The 17,020-nt window shown below is 37.5% G+C and overlaps 1 protein-coding gene across 5 annotated transcripts in view; it reads left to right on the forward strand.

The window, feature by feature from the left end:
- The window catches only part of MACC1 (MACC1, MET transcriptional regulator), an 86,361-nt gene extending 69,920 nt beyond the window's left edge, over positions 1-16,441 (forward strand). For all 5 annotated transcript variants that reach the window (XM_018047343.1, XM_018047344.1, XM_018047342.1 and 2 more), the window contains one exon: positions 14,907-16,441. In XM_018047343.1, the coding sequence (XP_017902832.1) occupies positions 14,907-15,119 (213 nt within the window). In that variant the 3' untranslated portion in view covers positions 15,120-16,441. The remainder of the gene's footprint in view (positions 1-14,906) is intronic.

Genomic DNA, 17,020 nt, shown 5'->3' on the forward strand with positions numbered 1-17,020 from the left:
CAAAGAACCGGACACGACTGAGCGACTGAACTGAACTAATTCATTGGAAGGACTGATACTGAAGATAAAGCTCCAATACTTTGGCTACCTGATGCGAACTGACTTATTGGAAAAGACCTTGATGCTGGGCAAGACCAAAGGGAGGAGGAGAAGGGGACGACATATGATGAATGCTTGGATGGCATCACTGCCTCGAAGGACATGAGTTTGAGAAGCTCTGGGAGTTGGTGATGGACAGGGAATCCTGACATGCTCCAGTTCATGGGGTCGCAAATGAGCAACTTAACTGAACTGAACTGAAATAAAAATATTCCTGTGATGAGCAGATATAAAATGGCCTATATCTGTGTTTCACATGAGTGCAAACGTTTTCAAGATATTTCACTTAAGGAAAAGTTGTCTCTCTAGTTAGATAATGACTTGACAGGAGTCATAATCTATATTCTCTGCTTCCTTTTTGAGCATAGAATTGAGTCTTAATGTCTTGAGAACATTTCCTTACTTTGAAGTAACTATGTCACCTGTGTGTGCAGTGTATGTCTGCAGACTAGAACCTGGCAGCCTACAGTCCATGGGGTCTCAAAGAGTTGGATACAACTGAGCACAAGCACACACTCAGACACCTATCAGAGTAGCCAAAATCCAGAACAGTGACCGCAGCAAATGCTATTGAGAATATGAGTAACAGGAACTCTCATTCATTGCTCCTGGAAATACACAGTCACTTTGGAGTGTCTTGGCTGTTTCTGGCAAATGAAAAATACTCTTGGTATATGATCCATCAGTCCTGCTCCTTGCTATTTACTCAAAGGCATTGAAAACTTTTGTCCACACAAAAACCTGTACATGAATGTTAAAGCTTCTGTATTCATAATTAGTAAAACCTGGAAGTAACCAAGATGTCCTTCAGTAGGTGAATGTGAATGGATAAGTACACCGTGGTATAATAGAATATTACATGACAATGAAGTTTTATTCAGCACATAAAAAAATGAGTTATCAAGCTATGAAAAGACATGGAAGATCCTTCAAATAACATTATTAAAGAAAAGAACCCAATCTGAAAATGCTATATACTGTACGATTCCAAACATATGATGTTCTGGAAAAGTCAAAACTATGGAGACAGATCAGTGGTTGCCAGAGTTTGGAAGAGAGGAATAAACAGGCAGAATACAAAGGATTTTTACCATAGTGATGAATACATATCATTTTATATTTGTACAGACCAATTGAATGTACAAAGCTAGGTGTTAACCCTACACTATGGACTTTGAGTGATTATGATGTATCAGTGTAAATTCATCAGTTGTATCCAATATACCACTGTGGTGAAGGATGTTGATAATGGGGAAGGCTATGCATGTGTGGAGGCAGGAGATAAATGGGAAATCTTTGCATCTTCCTCTCAATTTTGCTGTGAACCTAAAACAGTTGTAAAATATATATATATATATTTCCAAACAAAGTTGTCCAGTTGAAATCAGGGCTTGTTTTTTTTTTTTCTCACTAAGCTCTGATTTTAAAAAGATTTTACATAGAGTTGTTTATCAAGGAATTTTGTTAAATATCCAACATCTCTCAAATTGCAGTTGTTTTCAGTTTGTCCTCCTGGCAAATCTTCATAGAGGCCAGCTAACAGCCTACTTTTCTTTTATTTACTTCAGCACAGCCCAAATCACAAATGACTAAATCTATGCCTGAGGCTGATAAATACTCAGAAGCAGAAAGGAAAACCTCTGTGTGTCTTTCTAGGGCCTATTGTTCAATTTTTGGTGCTTGCTGTGCTAAGTCGCTTCAGTCGTGTCTGACTCTTCGCAGCTCTATGGATTGTAGTCTGCCAGGCTCCTCTATCCATGGGATTCTCCAGGCAAGAATACTGGAGTGGGTTGCCATGCCCTCCTCCAAGGGATCTTCCTGACCCAGCGATCGAACCCATGTCTCCTGCGGCTCCTGCATTTCAGGTGTCTTCTTTACCGCTGTCTTCTTTACCCAGGAAGCCCCCATCACTTTGGTGCATATGGTTACATGTTTAGAAACTAATTCATAGTATATTGGCTTCAAGCTATTCCAAATCATCTATGAGATTCTTTACCTTTTAGACTATGTACTGTGAAGGGTAAATGTGTGCTAGTTTCCATGTCTCTGAAAAAAGAAAAAAACCTGTACAATAGTTTTTTCTTAAGGAGGAGATGATTCTTCAATGAGACTAATTTACAGGTTAAGCAGTTGATTTCAAAACATACTTTTATTAGTTCTGGATAGGGTATGCAGAGGGAGGGTATTGAAACTGGGGCAAGGAGATAACAAATTCTTGTGGTTCCCATGCTGCTTTTTATTTCCTTTATCTCACTTCCTCAGTGGACATGCATTTAGAAAATTTCCTCCTGTGTGTGCCAATGCCTACAATCAGCTTCTTTTCACTTACTTTCCTTGCTGTTCAACTTCTCCCTTTTTCCTTTGTTCTACTTTTATTTTATCTAACAGTTATCTGGCACTTACTCTGTGCCAGTCGCTATTCCAGTAACAGTTCAAAAATTAACTTATTTAATCCTTTCAACCAAAAACTTGTGGGGTGGATACTAATGTTATCTGAGCTGTAGGGAGGCTAAGTAACTTGCTCAAATGCACATAGCTAGAAACTCACAGAACCAAGTTTGGAGCACAGACCTTTGACTTTGGGGTCCTTATACTTTAAGCCCTACACATTGACCACCAATTCAAATACAGTATAGTGGCTGAGTGGCAGAGCTGGGAGTTATGGTTGTGATGGGGAATTTAAAAAGCTCATTTCTCTTTTTTTTCAAGCCATGTCATGATTCTCAAAATTTGTGTCAACGCCTCAGCCAGTTTAAAAATGGATTATCAAAAGAGTGTCACATTTTTCTTTTGGCCACTTTTTATTCTTCTATAAGATGAAAAAAGCTTCTCTCTGGAGATGTCTGAGAACAACAATTTTAAATTAACCATTGCCCCAAGTAAAAGTTTAAGAAAAGTTATTCAGTTTTTCTAATGATGTCACAATTCCTACATAAAAAGCAAAGTTACACAACCTAGAATATGATTATAAGCAAAACGTGTTTTTCAGAGTATTTCTTTTGAGAAAACTGTATATTTACACAATACAAAGAAAAATTTCCTGTGAATGTTAGTAAATTTTTTTCTGAGTTTTTCTGAGCCTACTTTTTTTAAAAAATAGGTAGCAATAAAACATTTTAAAAATGAGTCCATATTTAAAAGCAGTTGTATTTTACAGGTAGAATGCTGGGGATTTAGGGGTCAAGATACTCACCAGCCTAAACTAGGTATTCTCTATTTAACTTTCTGGAGATTATTACCATTTATGACAGAAGTGATTTCCTTAGCAACTGTCTCACATTGGTCCCCTGCCTAACAATAAAGGCTGTGCTCTTTCCATCTTACTCAGTATGAACATTTATTCACCAAGGACACTAAAGTTTCACTTCCCCTTTTAAACTACCTCTGGCAGTGCCCACTGGGCTCCACCTCCACCTCAACAGGCACCAATAAACCTGCTGAGGCTGATCTCTTGTCTGATTTACCAAAATGGGCCATCCTCCCATAGAAAAGTCCAGTGAAGTCAACATTCCTAATGGTAATATTTTTTCATCTCAGAATCCATTCACTTATAGAGAGTTATAATAGGCAATATTTATATGTTTTGCCATCTGCACTTAATCAGTGAGAAGATAATTCTCTGTCTTATCTTCTAGCAATCTTTTCCCTCCTCATTCTCCAACTGGCTGCTGCAGTGTTCAGAGCAATTTATTTTAAGTCTAGCTTTCAAATGGTAAAGTAGGAATCCTTAAACAGGTAATTTTATTATTATTTTTATAGCTGAATGAAAGTTCTATATGGAGTTCTTCCTACTCTTTTAGACTCTCACCTCTGTATCCTTATTCAGTATTTAAATCATCCATACAATTAACATGTTTTCTGTGATTATCAGTTCTCAACATTGGAACATAGGAACTACAACAAACACAGAATGAAAGATATGCTTTTTTTCTCTCTGAAGTCACATTTCATTTGGCATGGGAATTGGGATAAACTGTTAATATTTGCATTGTTATATTTCAAAGACATATATGACTAGATGCTAAAATAAGTGAATATAAATAATAATGAGAATAATAGTTGTTATATGTTTACTGTGTGTCATCCTATCATTATGAGCGTCGTCTTTACAATATCTCCTTTACTTCAACAAACTTTTCAAGGCAAATATTAAACCATTTTCTTTTTGCAGATATGCAAACCGAGTGAATACATTTGTGTTAGCTATCCAGAATTACGTGGCAGATAAGTGACAGAAGTAGGACTTAAATCTAGGTGTGTTTTACACACAGTTCTGTTCACTGTGCTCTGCTGATGATAACTTCTTTTCAGAGTTAACTACATAAAAGAAAATCAAAGAATCAGGAGCTTTCAGAGGGCATATCTTAGTCCTGAAGGATAGCTAACATGTTACTAACTGGTGAAGACTAGAGGAGATTTCAGGGCTCAGGATACAGTGACTTCTAGAGGCCACTGAGGAGACCACTGAGTGTTTGAGGAGAGAGGTCATTTTAATAATTATGAGGAGATATGGCTGGCCATAGATATATTTTGGAGAGTCTTGAATGACTGCCAGAGCATTGGTTAAAATTCTTGTCTGGATTTCTGTCCCAGCTCTACCAGCTATTAGCCTAAGACCTTGGACACATTACTTGACTGTTTTTAGGAATCACTTTTTCTTGTAAAATGAAGCAAATAATACTCTCCTATTCTTCAGATGTTTGAAGGATTGAAACGTGTGAAATATTTGGGACAATGCTTTGCACATTGTAATAGCTAAATACATGTTATTTATTATTTTGTCTAAGAGGAATAGGTGAATGTGACAACCGTGTGGCAATGCGTGATTTTGAAAAAGGGAATGAAGTATAATAATTTTTAAGTGATATAGCCAAGAGTAACCATAGAAAGAATGTAGATAAGGGAAAAACCACAGTGATTTTATTTTATTTTTTCTTAATATAAATTTATTTATTTCAATCGGAGGTTAATTGCTGGACAATATTGTATTGGTTTTGCCATACTTCAACATGAATCTGCCACAGGTATACACGTGTTGCTCCCCATCCTGAAACCCCCTCCCACCTCCCTCCCCATACCATCCCTCTGGGTCGTCTCAGTGCACCAGCCCCACAGTGATTTTAAACCTTCTCTTCTGAGAGACTGGCAAATGGTAATGCACAGAAAAAATGAGTGAGGGGCGGGGAAACCTGGCTGATTAGATTTTTCTTACTGGCTTAACAGCATTTAATTTTCTTTGGAAAATATCTCTTATAAAAAGTGAAAGGAACATCCTTGTACTCTTATGGTTTTCTGGTTCACACTGCAACGTATGGACTCTGCTTATAGAGTGTGGTATTGCCTGGTTTTGTATCTGGGCCTGGCTCAGGTCTAGCCTTGGTGCTTATGTCTATGGTTTGCTGCTGTTTTACAGTAAGAAATAAATTAATAGTTTCTTTAAAAAGAGAAAATATTATATGAAAATTCATCTACCAGTGGTAAAGTGTTTAGAATAATTTCTCAGATGTTCATTGTTTGTACTAGAGATCTGGCACAGTGACATAACATTTAGACTATCATGGTCTATTTTGTAGAGAACTATAATGCTTGGTGCTATAATCTGTAATTCTAAAAATATACACTCCTTCTTTTTTGAGATGATAGAATAAAGAAAAAAGACATCGCAGTGTAATATATGGGGTAATACACTGTATTCCTGTGATATGCGGTTTAATTCTGCATTATATATCTGATTGGGTTCCCAGGTGGCTCAGTGGTAAAGAACCCACCTGTCAATGCAGGAGACAAGGATTTGACCCGTGGGAAAGAAGATCCCTTGGTATAAGAGATGGCAACTCACTCCAGTATTCCTGCCTGGGAAATTCCACACACAGATGAGCCTGGAGGGCTACAGTCCATGGGGTCACAAAGAGTTGGCTACAACTGAGCGACTAAACAACAATGTGTCTGATTAGCACACTAAAAATCAGATAGAAGTAATAGTGATATTAGGTTAAATATTACAAAGATATTTTAAAATGTATTTATAAACACTAATATTTGTATTAGAATTTAGATTTTTCTCCATCAAGTTTTATTATTAACGATCACAAAAAAATTCAGAAAATCAAAGTGTAGCTAATTATAAGACTTAAATTAGTATTTATTAACAATCTAATACTGAAATAAATTTGCGGTAATACTTTAGTGAAATGGCCTCATATTTATAGCCAGGTGACCTGGACTTGTTTCTTACCTAGGTTTCCCTACCTAGGTTTTCCTGAGGTTTTGACTTAGTAGCAAGGAATGGGTCTTCTGTCTTCCTCTGCTGCTGCTGCTAAGTCGCTTCAGTCCTGTCTGACTCTGTGAGACCCCGAAGACGGCAGCCCATGCTTAATCCCTGAAGTTTCAAGAGGTTATTTCTAGAGCAAACACAGCTGTCTCTGCCCAAAGGGACTTTTCCAAGAGAATCTTAGGTCAAATTTTAACCAAGTCCAAGTGCTGTCTCCTTTCTAAGGAAATAGGGATGCCTGATATGTTAGCCTCCTTTCTTTTCTGAAGATAATGGCAACCTCATCTTCAGTAATATTTATGTATTTACCGACTACAAGTGATGGAAGGACCACCTGGATATTGTAAATGATGCACTGAAGATAGAACGCATATAATTATCACTAATGAGGCAAATTTGCCTTGATACATCAGATAATTGTACTTAAAATGAAACATTGCTTCTATAGTTTCATGAGGAAAGTAGGTAGATTATTAATTCTTTAATGTGGCAAAATGTAATTATCTCAAGGTAGTTAAAACCACTTGGTTCTTTATACTATTCATATTTTATGAGCTAAAATAAGATGAGGAATGCTTTGCTCAATTTGAATTGCTTTTGTTCATGTTGCATTTCATTATCTATTGCATTATCTAATACATCTGATTGGCTTTTAGGAACAAGCACTCTAAATTTGGAAAACTCTATCCTGTTTCATTTCTTTTAGCATCACACATTGCTTTTTCACTGCTCCTTTACATTTTTATTTGTCTTCTAATATCTGAAAGATAAATCAAAGATATATTCCTACTATAAAAATTCTGAGGATTTGGAAACTGCTCAGACTTCATAGGTTAAATGCTTTACTGATGCTGCTGCCCTTTATACAAAGAGATCATAGCACAGAGGTGAGAAATTAACAACTCTCGGCTTTCATCAGCCTCATGCTTCCTATTCAAAGATGAACCCATAAACACCATGAAGTTAACATAAAAAATCTTAAAGAGATGAGAATGATGCCTCTGTGTCAAATACTTATGATAAAGATGAGAAGGCTGATGGAAATTGTTTTGTCATTAGGAAAAATTCAACAAAAACAAACCTTCAAGAGCATGTTGTCCTTTTGATTAGTCAGAGCATTAATGCAGAGTTCCTGAATATCTTTCCTTAGATCATAGCATTGAGCAAGAGAGGAAGAACTATTTTTAATCCACTGAATAGATATAAGATAACATAAACCTGGAAGAGTTCTTGGCAGTCCACAACTCATGTCCAATTTTTTTAGATTCAACTTAGATCATCCTAGAGGTTTTAACTTAGATCATCCTAGAAAGGAAATTGTTAATTCTACTCATTTTATGCATTCAAACTTTCCCAGAGCAAATAATTTTGTTTTCTCTTTAATTTATTATAAAGTTTAGACTCCTTTGTTGTCTTACTATGTATGTCTATTTGGATATAATTTCATAAAGTCCATCAGTTCAGTTTAGTTCAGTCTCTCAGTTTTGTCTGACTCTTTGTGACCCCATGGACTACAGCACACCAGGCTTTCCTGTCCATCACCAACTCCCGGAGCTTGCTCAAACTCATGTCCATCGAGTTAGTGATGGACATAAAGGCCATAGTTAATTAATGTATGCAAGTTATGTTTTTTGTCTTTGCCTATGATAACATATATTCACTTGCTAAGAAAACTAGAATGACTTTAAACAATAAAAAGTGCTGAAGAAAGAAAAATGTAAGTATTTAAGAATTTGAGCCTTATTGTCATATACCTATACCATATAGGACAACAAACAACTGATTAGACTATTGCATTGATGAAAGCTGGACTTCTATCATGCTTTATTAAGGCAAATCTTAATGTAGAAAAAGTTATATTTACTGTGCTTGGCAGAGGTTTGCTTTTTGAGGGAAAATATAGATCCTCAAATTTAATATTTCTCATCAGTGTATCAAGTACATAACTACAACATATGCTTTTGATCTAATCCCTTCTCGATTATTCTTGATACTTGCCCCCTTAATTACCTTCCCCAATCCATAATTATTTTAATGTTTGTCTGTCTTTATGTCTTTTCTGCCTAAAGAAAGTTGACTTTTCTCCTTGAATATGTTACATTTGCTACCTCTTTAATCCCCAGCAGCCCTAAATTCTCCATCTGGCTAAGTTAGGATTCAAACCAAATTCTCCTTTCAGTTATATAATATCACTTTTTACAGATTATTTTCCTTTGAAACGTAGTTTTATCTTCCACTGCCTCCACTTCTAGTGTTGTCTCTCTTCCCTCAACTTCCAAATCCCAGATGCGACCCGTTTGTTCTTAGGCTTCCAGTTCCTTGGCGCCTGCTTATACCTGCAGGCTGCCTTTCACTCTCTTGAAACTGCCTCCTCCAAGGTTACCAAATTCCCATTAATTGCCAAAATCCTGAACTTCTTCCATTTTCTTTCATGTTTCCACATCACTTGATGTTCCAAGTAGCAGAAGTAACAGAAGAGAGACATCTTCAGTGAGAGAGTGCTATGCTGGTAGAAATTTTACAAGTTTGTCCAGGGAGGAAAAGCCCTAATTTATAGCTTTTACCACTGTCCTTGGTGTAAATTCTTCCAACATGGATGACTTTAATCTTCCAGTGTGTCACTGAACATGGAATTGGGAAACTGCATGAACATAAATTTGTGTGAGCAAACCATTGAATGTCCTTTGGGAGATACTATCTAGTCTTTAACTTTTGCAGCATGAAGCAATCTGTTTCATTTTTCTATTACTCTAACACCAGCTTTTCTCCACCCTTTTATTGCTTCTGTTTCTTAATTGTGGTCCCCAATTGTAGACTTCATTATGGCTTAAACTTTTTATACCTTTATTTTCCTCCTTGGCATTTTCCTCTACTCTCATTCTTTTCACCATCACTTTAGCATGAGTTATGCTAAACCCTTGCCTGCTCCCTAGAGGTCGTCTCTCTATTTCAGTTTCTTATTGGGGATAACAGATAGCCCCTGCTTTACTTCAAACTTAGTAAGACTAAAACCCTACTGCCTATCTTTCCCTCACCAAAAAGTACAATCATATCCTATTGAAAAGTATTAAATGCATCCTATATGCCAGACACTTCATGAGGTGTTTTGGACACAGACATAGAGATTATTATCACTGTTTTATAGAATAAAAATTAAAAGCTCTGATAATTTGATAAGTTTACTGTAACTATCCCATGTCTTGCCATACGGTGCTAAGTTGCTTTAGTCATGTCCTACTCTTTGAGACCCTATAGACTGTAGCCCATCAGGCTCCTCTCTTTGTGGGATTCTCCAAGCAAGAATGCTCCAAAAGAAAAAGGAAATTGGATATGAACCCAGGATTCTGAAATCAATTCTCATCTTTCTATTACAGCATAGTGCTTCTCAGTTGATGGAACTGCCATTTTTTTTTTTTTTTGTCTTACATTGAATTACAATCTGCAAGTAGTTTTGAATTTTTCTAAATTATTATTTACTACCAAATCTTGTCTGTTCATACATTGGGCCAGTGTTTCCACAAGAATCGATCTCCCTTCCATGCTATAAAACTTCTAAAAACAAGAGCTCTGCTATATTCATTTTATTCCTTTTCCTTATAGCAGTTGCTCAATAATTTTGATTTAAAAAGTGAAATAACCAACAACAATGTATTTCAAACATCTTCATTGAATGTGTACCACAGTGGTATTTCTCTGTCATCTGTATTGAGAGCCACCAATGATATTATATATAGCAGAACAAATTTTCCACTGAAGGAATATCCAGGTTTAGTTCGCAACAAATAGGAGCAAAAACGGGATGCAAAATGTGCTTATGCTTTAGTACAAATCATGAAGTTTACCATGTGTTTATAGTTCAAAACCACTATACCTATTTCTAGGTAGCTTATAGTTTAGACTCCAGGGGATTTCTAATGAGTGTACAGGCAATATGTCTCCTTGTATATCTGACAAATACAGGAGACTCCTGGGAAGTCATTTCCCACTTCAGAGGTCCTAATTAGGATCTGGGACTCAGCAATCTATCCACATTCCGCTGAATTGCAAAAACTGGTGATACTGTGATGCTATCAGTACAAATTACCAAACTTGAAGGGATTATATGGCCCTCTGCCTTTGGCACCCCACTCCCGTACTCTTGCCTGGAAAATCCCATGGTTGGAGGAGCCTGGTAGGCTTCAGTCCCTGGGGTCGCTAAGAGTCAAACACGACTGAGTGACTTCACTTTCACTTTTCACTTTCATGCATTGGAGAAAGAAATGGCAACCCACTCCAGTGTTCTTGCCTGGAGAACCCCAGGGACGGGGCAGCCTGGTGGGCTGCCGTCTATGAGGTCGCACAGATTTGGACACGACTGAAATGATTTAGCAGCAGCAGCTGCCTTAGTAAGTGGGTAGATATACCACTGGACTTCTGAATCTGTACTTTCTAATTCCCTTATCACCTTGGTGTATTACCTGCTTCTGACAGCACCAAGGAGCTGCTTTGTGACTGAGGATGCCTCAGGTGTTTTCTGCACATAACAATCTGCTGTACTGTGACAAGATACTTGACACAGAGCTTTTCTACTCAAGAAAGTTAGTGAAGGTATATACTTTGAATCTGCATCGTAGTGCACAACCTGAAAATTACCCATTCGCTGTCCTTAAGAGACATCTGTTCTCTGTGATACTGTGTCATTATCTCGATACTGAAATGCTCTCAGTTGCTGTTTATCATATCATCAAACACATCTTTTCATCAGACTCAGTCACTGGGGGGCTTAAAATAAAGTCTTAGATGTCTTTAGCTATAAACATTAGCATTTTAAACAATATATAAAAAGTTGAAAAATAATGTACCAGTTACTTGAACATCAGGGAATTTTAAATGAATTCAACATAGATTACAAGTTTAAAGCTTTTACAGAGGTATAGGATATAGATTTAGATATGGATTTAGAAAAGGCAGAGGAACCAGAGATCAAATTGCCAAATACGCTGGATCATTGAAAAAGCAAGAGTTCCAGAAAAACATCTACTTCTGCTTTATTGACTATGCCAAAGCCTTTGACTGTGTGCATCACAACAAATTCTTAAAGAGATGGGAATACCAGACCACCTGACCTGCCTCTTGAGAAATCAGTATGTAGGTCAGGAAGCAACAGTTAGAACTGGACATGGAACAACAGACTGGTTCCAAATAGGAAAAGGAGTACGTCAAGGCTGTATATTGTCATCCTGCTTATTTAACTTATATGCAGAGTACGTCATGAGAAATGCTGGGCTGGAAGAAGCACAAGCTGGAATCAAGATTGCCAGAAGAAGTACCAATACCTCAGATACACAGATGACACCACCCTTAGGCAGAAAGTGGAGAAGAATGAAAGAGCCTCTTGTTGAAAGTGAAAGAGGAGAGTGAAAAAGTTGGCTTAAAATTCAACATTTAGAAAACGAAGATCATGGCATCTGGTCCCATCACTTCATGGGAAATAGATGGGGAAACAATGGAAACAGTGAGAGACTTTAATTTTGGGGGCTCCAAAATCACTGCAGGTGGTGACTGCAGCCATGAAATTAAAAGATGCTTGCTCCTTGGAAGAAAAGCTATGATCAACCTACACAGCATATTAAAAAGCAGAGACATTACTTGACCAACAAAGGTCTATCTATTCAAAGCTATGGTTTTTCCAGTAGTCATATATGGATGTGAGAGTTGGACTGTAAAGAAAGTTGAGCACTGAAGAATTGATGCTTTTGACCTGTGGTGTTGGAAAAGACTCCTGAGAGTCCCTTGAACTGCAAGGAAATCCAACCTGTCCATCCTAAAGGAAATCAGTCCTGAATATTCATTGGAAGGACTGATGCTAAAGCTGAAATTCCAATACTTTGGTCACCTGATGCAAAGAACTGACTCATTTGAAAAGACCCTGATGCTGGGAAAGATTGAAGGCAGGAGGAGAAGGGGACAACAGAGGATGAGACAGTTGGATGATATCACCAATGCGAAGGACATGGGTTTGAATAAGCTCCGGGAGTTGGTGATGGACAGGGAGGCCTGGCGTGCTGCAGTCCACGGGGTCACAAAGAGTTGGACATGACTGAGCGACTGAACAGAACTGAACTGAGATATACCCGCTACAGAATAAACTATTCAGTTAGTGTTTCTGTGCATCTTAGCAGTGATAGGCAAGACTGAATCTGACAGTAAGGCTCTATTACTGTGCCTCAACTCATTTTGCATGGCAGAGTATTGGTGGAACCTACACTTTGGGAAGTTTGGTTTCAGTGTGAGTGTTCAGGAAAGTAGATGAGAGAACACCTCATTCACAGTTTACTGTGATGGAAGATACAGCGCTTGGTGAGGGTAAATCTTATATACAGAAATATGGTGTGATTTCTGTTGCTGCATCAAGACCATATCAGTATGGTTTAACTGATAATTTTCTTCCATTCAGTATCCTGAAGAATCAAGCTTTGCCTGGAGAGGTGAAAATACAGGTGTTCATGGCTTCCCAGGAATGCCAGTTGAATAAATAACATAAAATTATACTTTGATCTTGATGCCTACTCTTTCATTAATATTTAGATTGAAATGAAACATAGCAGAACTCCTTATTTAGGTCTTTCATTCTGTTAGCTTCAATGTAGAGTATATGGCGATATCAGTGAAGGGTGACAATTAGATCTCAAGGCCCTGCTTCACGTGATATTACTATTAATGGAGGCTCTATTTTAAAGGGGCAGCTCTGCATAATATGTCACTCACAGTCTGTGTTCCTGCACTTTGCAAGTGATAAAATCACAAATGAATTAGTTTAGCGAACCCAGAAAGTAGCAAGTAACAAAGTTTATATTCCAAATATTCTGATTACAAGTACAGGGTTCATTTTGTTATTATCCTAGAAAAAATGTATTTTAACCTGGCTATGTGTCTGTGTGTGTTTTCTACAGTTTGTCTTATTTGGTCAGCCTTTGTCTCTATTCTCTCTGAGGCTGGTTGCCTTGGTTACCATTATATACACCCTCTTTTGTGAGGTTCCTCTTTGACGTACATTTATTTCTATGGAAACAATGAGATCATTGGTATGGGTAGGTGCTTTAGAGAAAGCACAATGAAGTATTGAATATCTATTCTTCTTTTGGTTATTAAAATATATCATTAAATTATTTTTTAATTAGAGAAGTATATTTCTGTGTTCCTTTTGACTTGATCATGAAGCTACATTTTTACTTATTTATAGACTTGCTCATGAAAAATAGATGGGGAAACAATGGAAACAGTGAGAGAATTTATTTTGGGGGGCTCTAAAATCACTGCAGATGGTGACTGCAGCAATGAAATTAAAAGATGCTTGCTCCTTGGAAGAAAAGCTATGATCAACCTAGTCAGCCTATTAAAAAGCAGAGGCATTACTTTGCCAACAAAGGTATGTCTACTCAAAACTATGATTTCTCCAATAGTCTTGTATGGATGGAAGAGTTGGACTATAAAGAAAGCTGAGCACTGAAGAATTGATGCTTTTAAACTGTGGTGTTGGAGAATACTCTTGAGAGTCCCTTGGACTGCAAGGAGATCCAACCAGTCTATCCTAAAGGAAATCAGTCCTGAGTATTCATTCGAAGAACTGATGCTGAAGCTGAAGCACCAATACTTTGGCCACCTGATGCAAAGAACTGACTCTTTGGAAAAGACCCTGATGCTGGGAGAGTTTGAAGGCAGGAGGAGAAGGGGACGACAGAGGATGAGATGGTTGGATGGTGTCACCGACTCTATGGACATGAATCTGAATAAGCTCCAGGAGTTGGTGATGGACAGGGAGGCCTGGCGTGCTGCAGTCCATGGAGTCGCTAAGAGTTGGGCATGACTGAGTGACTGAACTGAACTGAGACTTGCTCAAATACAGTGACTTAAAGCATTAGATATACTGTTTAGTTCCTTCTTGTTATATATGGTGTGGTAAAGATCACCACAGATACATATATAACAATAAAAGAGTTATGACTTAAACCTTAAAATTGTGTCAGAGAGTGAAAAGTTTATCAGTAATATTTGTTATAATAAAAAAATTGCACAAGGAATTCACATGAAGAAAATGAGCAGTATTTAGATGAATCTAGAAAAAAAGGCCCTATTATGGTCACTGTTTTTAAAATCTAGAGTTTTAGAAACACAGGGATATAACAGGAGTGATAGTTATTAAAACATATTTTCTGTGATATTGGGCTTGCCAGGTGGTACTAGTGGTAAGGAACCCATCTGCCAATGCAGGAGATACAGTAAACGTGGGTTTGATCCCTGGGTTGGGAAAATCCCCTGGATGAGGAAATGGCAGCCCACTCCAATATTCTTGCCTGGAAAATTCCAGGGACTGTGCAACTGAGCATCATCTGTGATGTTAAATAAATGTGTATAAATATGTGTGTGTGTATATATATATATATATGTAATTAGTATTCTGTTTTCAAATTTTAAGAACCTTTTTAACCCTTTTTTAAAGCATCTATTTTCTTCTCTGACTTATTTACAAACTAGTCTAATTTTTTTTTCTTTATAGATGATGTGGAAACCTGCCTATGATTTTCTTTATACTTGGAGTGCTCACTATGGAAACAGCTACAGAGATGTGTTACAAGACCTACAATCAGCTTTGGACAGAATGAAAAACCCTGTGACCAAACAGTGGCGAGACTTAACTGGAGCTTTAATACTAGTGAACTCTTTAGAGGTTTTGAGAGCAACTGCATTCTCCACTTGTGAGGAAGTATAGAAATGAAGGATACGTTTTGAGAGGAAGGAGTAGAGGGAGAAAGGGGTGCGTGTGAGAGAGAGAGAAAGGAAAAGAATCTCATAAAAGTATTGCTTTTAAGAAAAAAAAAAAAGTTTTTCCTGGTGAAAACATAGCCTAACACAAAATCCAAGGATGGGTTTTATAATCAAATATGTATTTTTGTGTCTCCCTTTCACATACAAACATTAAGCTGCTTTATTGTTGAGAAAAGAAAGAAAAAACTCTTTCTCCCTTTCAAAGTTACTCTTAATTTCTTTTAGTTAAAACAAATGACTGCCGGCATAATTACATCACACAGAAACCCAGATAATCCAGAGGCTCTCAATAAAAACACTGGAATTTTGCCAGCAGGCAGGTAGAGGGAGGGGAGAAGGAAGCAATGCTCTGTGGCCAGGCACCAGACTACATGCTTTCTCTAGCTGCTCTCTTTTATTTCCAGTGGCATTTGTTAGGATTATTCCCATTTTTCATGTGAAGAATCTAAGGACTAGAGAGGACAGTCAGGGCTATACAGCCAGTGTGAAGCAGGTTTTCTGTTTGCAAAATCTGGCTCTGTTTTTTGTTTTTGTTTTTGTTTTTTTTTTAAGAAAACAGCACATGGGAATATAGTTTAAAAAACACACAATGCATATTAAAACTTATGGGTAATTATTTCCTCTTAATTAAGCTCTCTGCTCTATTCTACCATCTCATGAAAGTTCCAGAAGGAAGAAACGACTGGAAATCTGTTTTCTGCATCCACCAACTGGAATTTTTCCCACCTTCCTCCATCTTGAGGTCTAGCTAATCCTTCAACTTTTTCTTCAGGATCATAATGCAGAGTAATTCTTTTAACTGTCAAAGACTTTTTAAGAAGGAGGGTTGTTTTTTAAAAGCCTGATTTATAGCAGCTGAATGCAGCCATCTTATCTACTAGAAACACTGATACCTGTGTGTGTGTGCATGCTCAGATGTTTATGTAATCATGTGTATGTGTGTGTGTTTCAGAATGTTTTATAAATCTTTTGGAATACAAAGATTGTATAGAAATGTAGGCAAGTATAAATGCTAACTGTTAGAGAGTTGATAAGGGATGGTCTGTGCTTACTCCTGTGTCCAGTCCTTTGGCTGCCTGCCTCTGTTTATGTGCTCTAGACAGTCACTCATTTATTGTCATTCAGTTGACAGAGTGTGTATACCCACTTTGTGGCAGATGCATAGATGTTTGAGGTTAATAATGGGAGAAAAACAGTATGATCCCCCTGACTTCAGTACTGCTGAAGTGATATAGGCAATAATAAAGAACTATACAATTAATTTTATTTAAAATGGCATCTGCAATACCAGCTGCAGAGGAAAGGCTGGAATGCCAAGAGATATAGATTTGGTGGGGTGGGGGGAGGGGTGGAGGGAGGGGTGGGTGGGATCATGTGGATCAGGGAGATCACATAAGTTTTCCCTGGTAAAGAAATGGTGAGCCTGAAGGAGGATCAGACATTGCTTCTTGTCTGGAGAGGGTGGAGAGGGCAGTTCCTCAATGCACTGAAGACCTCAAGCAAGAAGGGAGCTCAGGAGATGCAGGTATCCAAGGTGAAGGGCTGGGAAGGGTGAAGGAGTGAAGGAAAGAAAGAGAAGTCTTCAAAGGTAATGTGCACGAGCTGAATAAGGATTTTATTTAGGGATCCTGAATAAAACATGTCCATTTGGCTAAAAAGTAAAAGCAGAATCATTTTAGAGCTTTTAATACACCCACCCTGAGGTATTTGGTATGCTGGCAAAGGTAATTTGAATTAGGATTTAAGATCTTTAAGGCTTTTAATATTTATATTTGATGATAAGTGAATACAGCCTGCCCAAGAAGTTATGTACACACATTCAAGGACAGAATTTATTTCAGTTGA

This window comes from Capra hircus, chromosome 4 (genome assembly GCF_001704415.2).
Source record: "Capra hircus breed San Clemente chromosome 4, ASM170441v1, whole genome shotgun sequence".
In the NCBI taxonomy this organism is placed as follows: domain Eukaryota; kingdom Metazoa; phylum Chordata; class Mammalia; order Artiodactyla; family Bovidae; genus Capra; species Capra hircus.